Source organism: Terrapene carolina, unplaced genomic scaffold, assembly GCF_002925995.2.
Source record: "Terrapene carolina triunguis isolate 2854851 unplaced genomic scaffold, T_m_triunguis-2.0 Scaffold96, whole genome shotgun sequence".
NCBI lineage: Eukaryota > Metazoa > Chordata > Testudines > Emydidae > Terrapene > Terrapene triunguis.
In genome coordinates this window covers 56,351,806-56,365,500 of record NW_020664447.1, presented here as the reverse complement: position 1 = coordinate 56,365,500, position 13,695 = coordinate 56,351,806, and the positions used below count along the sequence as shown (strand labels likewise).

Sequence of the window (13,695 nt, the reverse complement as noted above, 5' to 3'; positions counted from 1 at the left end):
ATCCGGCGCGGCTGCCCTGTCAGCCGCTTTTGGGTCTTTAGATAGCCGTCGGGGGGAAATCCCGGACATTTTTAGCTTTTTACAAATTCCCCCCGGACGGCTATTTAAAGACTCAAAAGCCGGACATGTCCGGGGAAACCCGGATGGATGGAAACCCTAACCCTAACACACACACACAGTTTAGTCCTTCAGGCCTACCCCAAGGAGGGGTCACAACCCATGCTTTGAAAAATGCTGTTGTAAGAGATGAAATCAGGATAGAGTGATTTAAATCAAAACTATTTAAATAACAGATTGTCATCATGACCTAAATCAGCAACCATACAACCTTGATTTTAATCATGTTTTGTATTTGTACTTGTTAGTTCTTTTCCTAAAAAAAATAGTTGATTCTCACTGGTTGGTAACTATAAAAACCATGTTGATTTGCAACTAGACTTTACACTAAATCTGTAGCTTATTCTTTTTCTAACCAGGAGGGATACACTGTGCCTATAATTTATTTAATTATACAGCTCAATTTCAATTAATTTTCATTTCTTATTTTTTACATTTTTATTATGTTAGAAAACAGTCTAGTAAATAAGTGCATCATTTGCTATTTTACTTGCAATATGTGCAATTAAAAGAGCTCAAAACAGCATTTTAATTTTTGTATTATTATTAAATAAAACTACATTAAATGTGCCGTACACTAGAAAAGAAGGTTATCAAAACATGTTTTGCATTTAAGAATCAACTGATTTATTAAACTAGGAAATATTAGCTGTAGTTAGTGAATTGAACTGACTGTTTCTGGTCTCGCCATGTCCTTCCAAATTCTAGAAACAGTATATCTCATCCTCTCATACTTAATTTTCATTCATATATTGGAAGAGGAAAACGAGCTTTTCAGCTTTTTCAAACTCCCAATTGGTATCTTAGGGCTCATCTACACTTGAAATGCTGCTGCAGCGGTGCTGCTGTAGCGCTTCAGTGTAGACACTACCTACGCAGATGGGAGGGGTTCTCCCATCAGCATAGGCAATCCACCTCCCCAGGAGGCAGTAGTTAGGTCAGTGGTCCCCAACGCAGTGCCCATGGGTACCATGGCACCCGCAGGGGCATTTATGTGCGCCCGCCTAGTGACACAGTGTGAAAAGTAGTGCCCAGCAGGGGAGAGAAACCGCAGCCCCGCGCCTGCCGGGGACAGAGAACTCCAGGGCTGCAGGCGCCGGTGTTCTCTGTCCCTGGCAGGCACGTGGCCGCGGTTTCTCTCCGCGCTGCCCAGAAGTGCCAAAAAAAAAGCGGCTCGGACTGCCGCCGCCCGAACTGCCAAAGCACAAACAAACAAACAAACAAAGCCCACACTGCCGAAGCAGGGGGAAAAACAAACAAAAAAACCCCCAAAAAACAAAAACCCGCTCGGACTCTGCCACCCCAAGAATGGACGGAATGCCGCCCCGTAGCATGTGCTGCCCCAGGCACATGCTCGCTCCGCTGGTGCCTGGAACCGGCCCTGTATGTGAGTGTTCTTCCGCTGCACTGATACTGCTGTTTACTTGTGCTTTGTGATTTATTACTTTAACATTGTGCCCCAAAACGAGTGGTTCAAATAAAAGACAACGTACATATTATTTCAACACAGAGTGGGAAGAATCCTATTGTTTTATTGAAAATAAAGGGAAATGTGTTTGCTAATTGTGCGGTGGTACTGTTGCAGTGCCGAAAAAACAATGTCGAATGCCATTTCCAAACTAATCATAGCTCTTTTGACATTAGCCATCCACTTAAATCTGAGTTGAGAAAGAAGAAAACTAATCAACTCAAATCAAACCTATCTGTCCAGCAATCTGTTTTCACTAGACAAGTGGTAAAGTCTAAAAGTGCTACTATTGCCTCCTTTAAAATTGCTCATCTGCTTGCAAAGAAGAAAAAACCCTTTCAAGATGGTGAACTGTTGAAGGACGCATTTTTGACTGGTGCTGATTGCCTGTTTCAAGAATTACCTAACAAGCATGAGATTTTGTCGGCAATACAAGACTTGCAGTTATCAGACAACACAGTTACGAGGAGGATATATGCAATTTCAAGCAACATGCAAATTCAGCTAAAGGATGACTTGGAAATATGTGACTGGTTTTCACTGCAGTTCGATGAGTCGACAGATATATTGGATACAGCGCAGTTGGCAATTACGGTGAGGATGGTATTTAGTGACTTCACCGTAAAAGAAGAGTTACTAAAAGTATTGCCTATGAAAGGGCGAACAAAGGGTGAGGACATCTATAATTTATTCAAATCATACGCAACATCAATTAATATGCCACTACACAAGCTGTCTGCGATCACCACTGATGGGGCACCAGCATTGATGGGCAGTGCCAATGGATTCATTGCACTCTGCAAGAAGAATGAATCCTTTCCGAACTTTATGTCTTATCATTGGATTATCCACCAAGAAGCTTTGTGCGTCAAAGTTCTTTCTTTTCAACACGTTATGAATGTCGTTATTTAAATAATTAACTCTATTCGAGCGAAACCTTTGCAACACCGATTTTTTAAGGCCCTGTTGGAAGATGTTGATGATAAATAATGTGATCTTATCTTGCACACAGAAGTACAATGGCTGAGCAAAGGTAAAGTTCTTGCACGTTTTTTAAGCCTAATTGAAGACATCAAAGAATTTCTGAACTCCACAAATCAGAACTTCGAGCAACTAGAAAACTCTAGCTGGTTAATGGACTCGGCTTTTCTTGCCAACATCACTGACAAATGGAACATTTTAAATCTTGAGCTCCAGGGAAAAGACAAACATGTGGCTCAAATGATAGGTTCTGTAAAATCATTTAAAGCAAAACTGATCTTGTGGATGTCACATATGAAGAAGTCGTCTCTCATACATTTCCCAAGTATGAAGAAAATGATATGTGACAGTGATTTTAACCCATCACCATTTGTTATCCACATTCAAATACTTCTGGAACAATTTGAAAAGAGATTTCAACAGTTCACCATCATTGAGCTATAGTTGCCTTTCTTGTGAATCCTTTTACTTGCCAAATAGAGGTAACAGAAATGGCTACATCAATTGCGAGTCTCATTCAAGTAAAAACAGAAGACGTGGAACTGGAGATTTTAGACCTTCAAAATGATATTGTTCTAAAATCCTGCGCAACAGATGAAAACTTTTGGAATCTGGTTGACCGAAAAAAGTTTCCTCCCTTAAAAAATGTAGCATACAAAATAAAATCTTATTTCGGTTCCTCTTATCTATGCGAAGTTCTGTTTTCAACAATGAACATTATAAAATCAAAATACAGATCTCAGCTTACAGATGCCCATCTTGACGATTGCTTACAAACGGGAATATCATCCTACTCTCCCAACTACGAAAAATTGGCTGAAGAAATCACACTGACTTTATTAGAAAAACCACGTGAATTAATGATACCTATTTTCCATTAAGTGCTGATGAGCGCGTATGATTAACTTGTGTTTTAACTTTTTTTCATATTTGTTTGTTTGTTTATTGAAATCCAGATACAAGTAACAATACAAAGAATAATTTTTAATTAACCATAACTGGCTATGTTAAAGTAAGAATAAAAAATATATTTGGACCAGCAGTTCAACAATGTTTTACTTTTTTAAAATAAATAAGATGAAAACTGTTTATGATATTTATTTTGTAAAAACTCCTTAATTTTTCTTACAGGCAGATAAAAAAAGCAAATTCACATGGTAAGGTGAAAGAGTAATTGACGGATAATTTAATTAATACCTTTTTACATGAAAAATTACCTTTTTTATCTTATAGATTCATATATTATGTAATATTAAATATGATGTTTTTCATATTATTTAATGTACAAATACAAAATAAGCCTTGAAAAATTGTTGGCGCCCGCCACACTCTTCTGAAAACATGAATGTGCTATTGGCCACAAAAATGTTGGGGACCACAAAGCTAGGTCAACTGAAGAATTCTTCCGTCAATCTAACACTGTCTACACTGGGGGTTAGGTCAGCTTAACTACGTTGGTCAGGGGTGTGGATTTTTCACTCCTCTTAGCGACGTAGTTAAGCCAACTTCATTTTCTAGTATAGACCAGGCTTTAAGTATGAATGAGCTAGTCACTGAACTGAACTAGTTGAATAAGCTGAAATGAAGATAATAATATTCTCTCTGCACCTACAGAACAGGCTATTGCTGTCAAACACTGGTTTAGCACATCAACAAACTCTGGTTCCAGGTGCTCATCCAGTGACTTCAACACATTCAGTGGTTTGATTCTCTTTAAAACTTGGGAGCAAACATTACTGCTTAATTTTTTTTTAAATCTATTGAAATCATTTAAATTAAATAAGTTTAGGCCTTAACATAAATTGTCAATTTCAAATTTTAAAATAGGTAAAATTTGCCGCTGACGCTCGAGGTAAACAAACCGTCTCAGCCCGCCAGCGGCTTATCCTGATGGCCCGGGAGCCAAAGTTTGCCAACCTGTGAATTATAGGGTCAGTTTATGAATGGGTCATAAACATTTTCCAATTTTATTTAGCCATTTTGGGGGGAGGGGGGGGGGATTGGCTTATAAACGAACCGACTTATGATCGAGTATATACGGTATATTTAATTTTAAATTTAAAAGCCCAATTTAAATAAAAAATGTTTTAATAATCTATTTTTATCCACTCTGGATTAAACTAATTCCCTTTTCTACAGATATCAAAAATATTAAAACAAATCCAGATAGTTAAGTGTATTATCTACATTATTATTCTTACTTTTTTCCCCAAAATAGATGTTAAAACTTCCCTGTTCTACTTACTAAACATTTTTTACATCTCAAATGTTGCACCCTTGCTTCTCCCACAAGACCACAGCTAAAGATAGCAGAACTAATCTAATATCACCTTTTTAAAATTATGTTTCCAAGTCATTCAAACTCACCCAATAATATGGTCTTCAAAGATCAAATTTTTATAACAATCCCCAATGATAACATTACTTCCATCCCAGAACAGATATCGGTTTGAAAATGAACTGCAAAGATTTGGAAAAGCAGGCAAGTCTCAAGATCAAACTGACACACAATGTAATTCTAAATAATTCTGAAATAAGTAAATCACAGCACATAAAAGAAAGATAGAAAGGTGAACTTTAGGGTACCATCAGAATTAACTGTTAAGCAGACATCTTCCAACACACATGCCACCAAACAGAATTCCAGTGGAAAGAATTTCACGCTGCATTTATTTCTCAACAAACTGAATTCAACACCTCAATCCCAACTACACCTCTACCCCGATATAACGTGACCCGATATAACATGAATTTAATATAACGTGGTAAAGCAGCGCTCCGGGGGGGCGAGGCTGCGCACTCCGGCGGATCCAAGCAAGTTCGATATAACGCGGTTTCACCTATAAGGCAGTACGATTTTTTTGGCTCCCGAGACCAGTGTTATATTGGGGTAGAGGTGTACTTATTGAGAAGATGCCAGCAAGGAGATGAGTTTCCATACACTTAATAGGACTGCATAGATCTGTAAGTTTTAGACACATTTTCACAACAGAAAGAACATACTAGGCCCTTTAGAGACAGGAAGACAAGATCTCTGACATGAAGAGCTAGCAATCTATATGGGCAACATACAAGAATGGTATGCAACAAAAAGCAATATGATTGAGCAGTTGTATGCAGTGTTGGTCCCAGGATATTAGAGGGACAAGGCGGGTAAAGAGTTGGTCCACCTTGTCTCTATGATTGAGCAGTGACATTTAGAACACTATTTGTTAGCTACATGAATGGAACACAAAAACGTCCACATACATAAAGGCTTACAGAAAACAATAACATACTATACAGTGAAAAAATCCAGCCTATTATGTTGTGAGAGAGTCCCTCTACTCTACAAAAATGTAGTTATTTAAAATATTAACCAAAGCCAACAACAGGAAAATTCATCACCATACTAATGCTCAAAAAACAAAAATAAAAAATCCTTACAGTCACAACACGGCTGAACAAAAGACGAGTTTCTATCGGGTGGCTTGGAGGATTCTTTCCACCAACAGAATCAAAATGAAGTCAGATACAAACAGGATCCATATCTTTAAGATGAACAGATAAAATCTCTTCTGCCTTGGCAGTATAAAGCCTATTAGTGCTAATGCAGCATAATTTTAGCTGTGTCAGTCCTAGGATATGAGACACACAAGATGGGTGAGGTAATATCTTTTATTGGACCAATTTCTGTTGGTGAGAGAGAGGAGCTTTCGAGCTGCACGGAGCAATTCTTCGAGTCTGGGAAAGGTACTCCAAGTGTCACAGCTAAATGCAAGGTGGAACAAATTGTTTAGCATAAGTAGATACACACTAGATTTATGGTTTATTACTACAATCTGTAACCCACTAACCCTCCCTCTTTTCTTCCCATGACTGCATGTGTGTTAAGGGGCCACTCTACCTTGAATGGTCACTTAGCACATATTCTAACTACTTATGCTAAACAAGTAGTTATGCATTTGGTTTGTAACAGTTGTCAATTTTCCTTTGCATGTTTGTGGCACAGTTTACATATAATTAAATTAAAGTGGCAGTAGTCTAATCTAATGGGTTGTTTGGGGTTTTTTTATATTCAGTGAAAATATTGTAATCCTGCATCCCAATGCCCAGAGCCACTCCCCAAAATTCCAGGATCTGGAAGTTAAATTTGTGGATAAATAAGTTTGTCCTATCTCTGTAAAAGCACAATGAGAAATCCCTGTACTTCTAACATCACTTCCTGTTAGTTTGTTTTGTTTGTGTAGTTACGGGTTGTGGGGTTATCCTTAAACTAGTCCCTCACAATTCACCAGTAACATTCTGTTGAATAAAAAGACCGTGCCCTATTTTGAAATTTTAAACACTGATCAGTATTTATGTAACACATACATGTATTTAAGACATAGGAGGTAACTCTCCTGCGCTACTTGGCACAGGTGAGGCCTCAGGCTGAGTACTTTAAGAAAGATGTGGACAAATTCAAGAGAGAGTCCAGAGGACAGCAACAAATATGATAAAAAGTTTAGAAAATCTGACCTATGAGGAAAGGTTACAAAAATTGAGCATGTTTAGTCTTGAGTAAAAAAGACTCTAGGGCAGGGATCGGCAACCTTTCAGAAGTGGTGTGCCGAGTCTTCATTTATTCACTCTGATTTAAGGTTTCGCGCGCCAGTAATACATTTTAACGTTTTTAGAAGGTCTCTTTCTAGAAGTCTATAACATATAACTAAACTATTGTTGTATGTAAAGTAAATAAGGTTTTCAAAATGTTTAAGAAGCGTCATTTAAAATTAAATTAAAATGCAGAGGCCCCCGGACCTGTGGCCAGGACCCCGGCAGTGTGAGTGCCACTGAAAATCAGCTCGCGTGCCGTCTTCGGCATGTGTGCCATAGGTTGCCTACCCCTGCTATAGGGGGACCTGATAATGTTCAAATATACTCAGGGCTATTATAAAGAGGACAGCAATTGTTCTCCATATCCACTGAAGGTAGGACAAGAATTAATCAGCTTAATCTGCAGCAAGGGAGACAGGTTAGATTTTAGGAAAAACCTAACTATAAGGATAGTAAAGCACTGGAATAGGCTTTCAAGGGAGGTTTTGGAATCCCTGTCATTGGAGGTTTTTAAGAATAGGTTAGATAATACTTGTCAGGAATGGTCCAGGAAAGCATACTTGGTGCTGTCTAAGCACAAGAGGCTGGACTAGATGACCTCTTGAGGTCCCTTACAAGCCCTACATTTCTATGATTATATAAATTTTAATAACATTTAGACTGTTCTATATCATAGCATGTACTAAATGCTTCACAGACATGCAAGACAAGTCCCTATCCCAAAGATTTTACAGTCTAAACAGACAAAGGAAAAAGTGGGGAGAAGAGAGAAGACAAACCAATTAATTTTTTTACTATTACATTCAGGTTGTATGATCTCAGCCTAACTTTGATAACTCAAAACCTAGTGTCAAAATATTTAATGTGAAAGTGCTTAGTCTGTATAACTTCACTGTCTTGTGCTATTGCAAGACTATCTTCAGTTCTTTCACATCCATACAATTATGAAGTCAGGGATGAAATCACTTGAATCTATCAAGAATGTATTCCCTCCACTAGTTTAAACAAGAGATCTAGTAAATACTGCAACTGTAAAGCCACATGAATCTCATTTGAAAAGACACTGCAGCACCAGGAAGTAAATCAATTTTTTTTCCAACGGTTTTGCTGCACATTAACTAGTAGAAGTTACAGTGTAAATCCCCTGTAAGTCTAAAGTCTGCATACACAGATGCTCTTCTTTATTATGTTTTCCACTGTTGTTGTTCTCCTTTCCCCATCTCTGTGCTTATAAATAGTACAAACACTTAGAACAGAAATGGCTAGCTGGCAACTCATGAATGAGGTCTCCTACTAATTCTCAACTCATAGGTAATCTATTTTGAAAAATGAAGAAAACCTGTTTGAGAATCATAGAATATCAGGGTTGGAAGGGACCTCAGGAGGTCATCTAGTCCAACTCCCTGCTCAAAGCAGGACCAATCCCCAGACATTAAACTAAACAGGTGCATTTGAAAAAGTATTTATTGAAACAGCTTTTCTATTTTGGCTTCTTTTAATTAAAGGTAAAAGATGACCTTAACATCTAAACCAGGAGTGGGCAAACTTTTTGGCCCGAGGGCCACATCTGGGTATGGAGTATCGGGGGTAGCCGTCTTAGTCTGTATCTACAAAAACAACAAGGAGTCTGGTGGCACCTTAAAGACTAACAGATTTATTTGGGCATAAGCTTTCGTGGGTAAAAACCTCACGAAATTGTATGGCGGGCCATGAATGCTCACGAAGCTGGGGGTTGGGGTGCGGGCTCTGGGGTGGGGCCAGAAATGAGGAGTTCAGGATGTGGGAAGGGGCTCTGGGCTGGGGCAAGGCATTGAGGTGTGTGTGTGGGGGGTGAGGGCTCCAGTTGGGGGTGCGGGCTCTGGGGTGGGGCTGGGGATGAGGGATAGTGGGTGCAGGAGGATGCTCCGGGCTGGGACCGAGGGGGTTCAGCGAGTGGGAGGGGGATCAGGGCTGGGGCAGAGGGTTGGGGTGCAGGAGGGGGCCAGAGGTGCAGGCTCTGGGCAGTGCTTACCTCAAGCAGCTCCCAGAAGCAGCGGCATGTCCCCCCCCCCCGGCTCCTGTGTGGAGGCGCAGCCAGGCGGCTCTGCATGCTGCCCTGTCTGCAGGCGCTTGGGGCAGAGGCAGCGTGCAGAGCCGCCTGGCTGTGCCTCCATGTAGGAGCCAGAGGGGGGACATGCCGCTGACCCCACTCCCTGGCTGGAGTGCCGGAGCGGGGCAAGCCCCGGACCCCGCTCCCCAGCAGGAGCTCAAAGGCCGAATTAAAACATCTGGAGGACTGGATGGGGCCCCTGGGCCATAGTTTGCCCACCCCTGATCTAAACCTTAACATTGCATTAATTACACAGAAGTCAGTAAATTCTAAGATAGGAGCTACAGTAAAGGCTACTGTGGAAACTGTGTATATGCATTACAATAGGGCTCTTTGTTACATATCCACACAATGACAATGCAATACACCATAGAAATTATAATAATGGAACTGCCCATTTGTCTGCGCTACTCCTACAATAAAACTGTAATGATTCAATATTTATTATTTGTGTTTAAATTCTACTTTTCCACTACTCTTAAATGTATGTATGTAGCCTTGTGCACCGCTACATCTATAAAGTAAAAATCCTACAATCTTAATATTTAATTAATACAGTAGTTTGCTTTTAGTGTTATTCAAATTCCATTCTTAAGAGGTTCATATCTCAAAGAAATCAGTATCTAAACAATTTAAGAACATGTGAAGTGTGACTCAGACTAAATTAGTACACCTTGAAGGGGCTAAATATACCAGTGGGTTATTATGCTAGCTTTTCTATTTGCATACCTGAGCTCAAATTTTAGTTTGGATCACAAACAGGAATTAATTTAGTATTCTCATCTCATTCTCATTTGTGCACATCATAAAAGCATCACACAACCAGCAGTTTGCTAAGAACAGTAGCCCAAGAACAGAATAGCAGAAGCGATAAAGACCTGGCAATTCTTTGTGCTTGAGATCGTCAACATATATTCCTTACTATGCATCCACACAGCTAAAACTCTCACCCAAGCTCACATCAGCTTGTGTATGGATCACTACAATGACCTCTGCTTCAGCCTTGACAAATGCAATCCTCCCCCACTCAAATCCATGCAGAATGCTAAGGCAAAGATCATTCTCCCAGCTCAGCACTTTGACAATATCACCTCACTCTCTTCATCCAACCACTGGCTCCCCCTTCTCCATCAAATCACATTATTTGTCTTCAGCTTCAAGGCCCTTCTCAACCTATCCCCTATCATCTCTGATATGCTTTATTAAGATGTCAACTCCCGTCTCTGCTCTGTCAGCCTTCACCACCTTACTTCTTGCAAACAAGTACCTTTGTGCTCTCTCCCATGCTATCCCACAAAATTGGGAGCAGCTTCTCGTAAACATCGGTGAAGCTACTTCATTGTGCTCTTTCAAATCCCTTCTTTAATAGGACACCTGCACAAATCTGGACAATGGTTAGGCTCCTGACACACTGAAACTGCTGCCTATTATGCTGGCCAATACAGTCTCATTGTTTCCTCGTGCTCCTGTCTGTACCCATCTGTCTCCTGTCTTATACTAGATTGTAAGCTATTTGGGGCAGGGACATTTTGTTCTGGGCTTGTACAGTGCCTAGCACAATAGGGCCAGGATCCGTGATGGGCTCCTAGGTGTTACTGGAACACAAATATAATAATAGCGGACTTGGGTGCTCTGGCAGAGCTGCTATACTTGCTATAGTATGACTGACCTAAGACAGTGCTACAAGACCTCCTCAGTTTCACATGTACTCAATTCACATACTTAAAGAAAAATGCCAAGAGAAAAAAGTAATATGGAAACCAGGGCTGTGCATCAATCTTTTCAATCCATTAGCCTCATCACTTGTTCAGATCAGAAGTCCCCTAAAATTCTATACCAAAGGATGTCCTTACTTTGTTTCAGGTAAAACTTGTCAACCTACACAAGCCTCAGTATAGGACAAAAGACCTAAAATGAGAGTAAAATAAAGATCAGGGAGCTTAAAGAAGCACTGAAAAAGTTAGCAGGCTTTAGTGAGAAATATTTCCATACACACTGCCTCCTAATGCCTTTATTGATCCTATTTTCTTTTGTTGATGGGTTTTTGGGGGGAGGTTTGCACCTTTATTAAATTCAGTTGAAATATTAAAAAGTGTTCTACTGATGGCAGCAACCACCAAAACACAAGAAGTGAAAACAGCTAGAGGCTGGCTATAAAAGCGAAACTCTGTGAAATGCAAAAAGTAAACAAAGCATGAAGTAGCGAAAGAGCATATTACTTTTGGGTTTTTTTTAATGTTCACTTTTGGTCATCTCAGATGTCACTAGTAGCAGAGGTAAGGAAATTTGTCAGGTTAAAGACTATTTTTAAGAAGTAATGTCCCTTATATGTAAGATGGCTATATCTCAATACACTTGCCAAGTTAGCACCACAACTTGCTGAAAGCTGAAACTTGTCTGAATTTAAAATGTATCAAACTCATTTGTAACAGGCATTATTTACTAAGTGAAGCACAAGAACTCTGGGCCAGTGCAGATATTTATGAAGTGTTTAAACTTCTGAACAAATGAAGTGATTAATATTCTAGTATAAAATCTGAGACAGGTAAGAACCTAGTAAGCTTCCAATTTCCCCAATGCTACTCATGAGCCTGGATTCTGCAAAACCTTCCATGTGCAGAACTCTTAATGAATTCACTGGGAATTCTACATTGTAGGGCTTGCAAGATAAGGCCTGTGAATCAGGTATCACTTGGGGCCACCACCTCCACGATGCTGCTGCCCCCTGTTGCAAGAGATTAAAAAAAAATTGACAAGACACACTATCTCACCAGCCAGTCATCATTAAACCAAAGCCACATACTAAAACTACATTGACTTCACTTGCACACCCCCACCCAGCTACACTGTTTAGCTAGTTTTGCCAGAAAAAAGTCTTTGTTCACAACCTAAATGGAATGAAAACAAATTAAAGCTCTATTTGAAAAAAGAAAAATCATGCAAAAGCATGACAGGCATTGTAGTAAATGGTTGTGCTGCTTTGGCAAGCAAGAAAACAAGACGTAAGCTAGGAAGAAATACGGAGCTTCTCACACTTAAATCAACGTCCAAGAGACATCTTTTGCCCTCAATCCGACCCTACCAACCACTTGAGAGGAACCACTTGCCATCAGGTATTAAACTCTACAGAACCATCACCTGTAGGGTTACAAATAAGCCTTGACAAAAGTGGGCAGCCATATTTCAAGTCAATCATGCAGTTACTGAAGCAGTGATTTATGGAAAGAGGTCCAATTTTCTAAAGGTGGCAGGAGAAGCCACAGGAAAGGGCCTTCAAGCTATACATTACAAGGTAAAACAATGTTGTGTCTATATAAATTTGACAACTATTTTGAGCCACGGGAAGAGGCAAGTAACGTCTAGGGCTTAGGGGCTATTATTACCATCGAAATAAACAAAAATTTTGCAGTTATGTAGCATCTTCTACCCAAGACTCTCCAACCAGTTTACAAACATTGATGACCTCAGCCTCACGCCAGCCCTGGGGGACAGGGAATCACTACCCTGTGGTGGCACAGGCAGGGCATTGAGCCGTGGAAAAGTGATTTGCTGAGGACCACCCACAGGAAGCGCTGGAAAAAGAACCCAGGAGTCCTGACTCCCAAACCCCCTGCTTTAGCTACGGACCCACGTCACCCCCCTTTGCTCCCCTAGGGGCCGGGAAGCCTCTCTGCGGTGGGCAGCAGCTGCCCCATTGGCCCTCGGAAGAACAGAGAATAGCTCCTGCCAGTCCCCCCATGGGTGGTGTTGGGTCACCGTGGCCCGGCCCGACCCAGCCCAGCCCCTCCCTTGTACGGGGCGGGGGATGAGGGCTCAGGCAGTGCCCCAGCCCCTGGGGAAGCCGGTCTCACCTGCTCCTGCTCCATGGCGCGGGGGGCAACGGCGGGTGCGGTCCCGGCTGGGGAGGCGCAGTACAGGGTGATAGCGGAGAGACCCTGCTCCATGCCCCCGCCAGACCACAGAAGCGGCGGCACAGGCCGAGCCAGACTCCGCCGGGCCCTGGGAAGTGAGGTCACGAGCGGCCCCGCCCGCCGCACGCACCCCCGGAGCGCAAGGGCGGGTGGAGAGGCCGTTGCCAAGCGACCGGCTGGGCCTGGCACCTCCTGTGGCGGAGAGTCCCGCAACCCCAGATATCGCCCGGCTGCACAGCCAGGAACCCCCCCACACACAGTCGGGCCCCCGGCGCCAGAGACCCCCCCCCATAGCCGGGCCCCTCCGCCGCCAGAGACACCCCCCATAGCCGGGCCCCTCCGCCGTCAGAGACCCACCCCCACAGCCAGGACCCCTGCTGCCACCCCAACAGCCAGAAGCAGCCAGACACCCACCTACCCCCAAAGCCAGGACCTCTGCCGCCAGACACCCACCTCCGTAGCCAGGCCACCCCCACCCACAGCTGGACCACCTGAAGTCACTACCACCCACCTTCACAGCCAGACCCCTGTATAAGTAGAATACACTTTGA

General features: G+C 41.9%; 1 protein-coding gene across 1 annotated transcript in view; it reads right to left on the bottom strand.

Moving 5' to 3' along the window:
- The window catches only part of FAM177A1 (family with sequence similarity 177 member A1), a 33,669-nt gene extending 20,447 nt beyond the window's left edge, over positions 1-13,222 (bottom strand). The window contains exon 1 of the mRNA XM_026651400.2: positions 13,085-13,222. Within this exon, the coding sequence (XP_026507185.1) occupies positions 13,085-13,177 (93 nt within the window). The 5' untranslated portion in view covers positions 13,178-13,222. The remainder of the gene's footprint in view (positions 1-13,084) is intronic.
- Between the last annotated feature and the right edge of the window lie 473 nt (positions 13,223-13,695).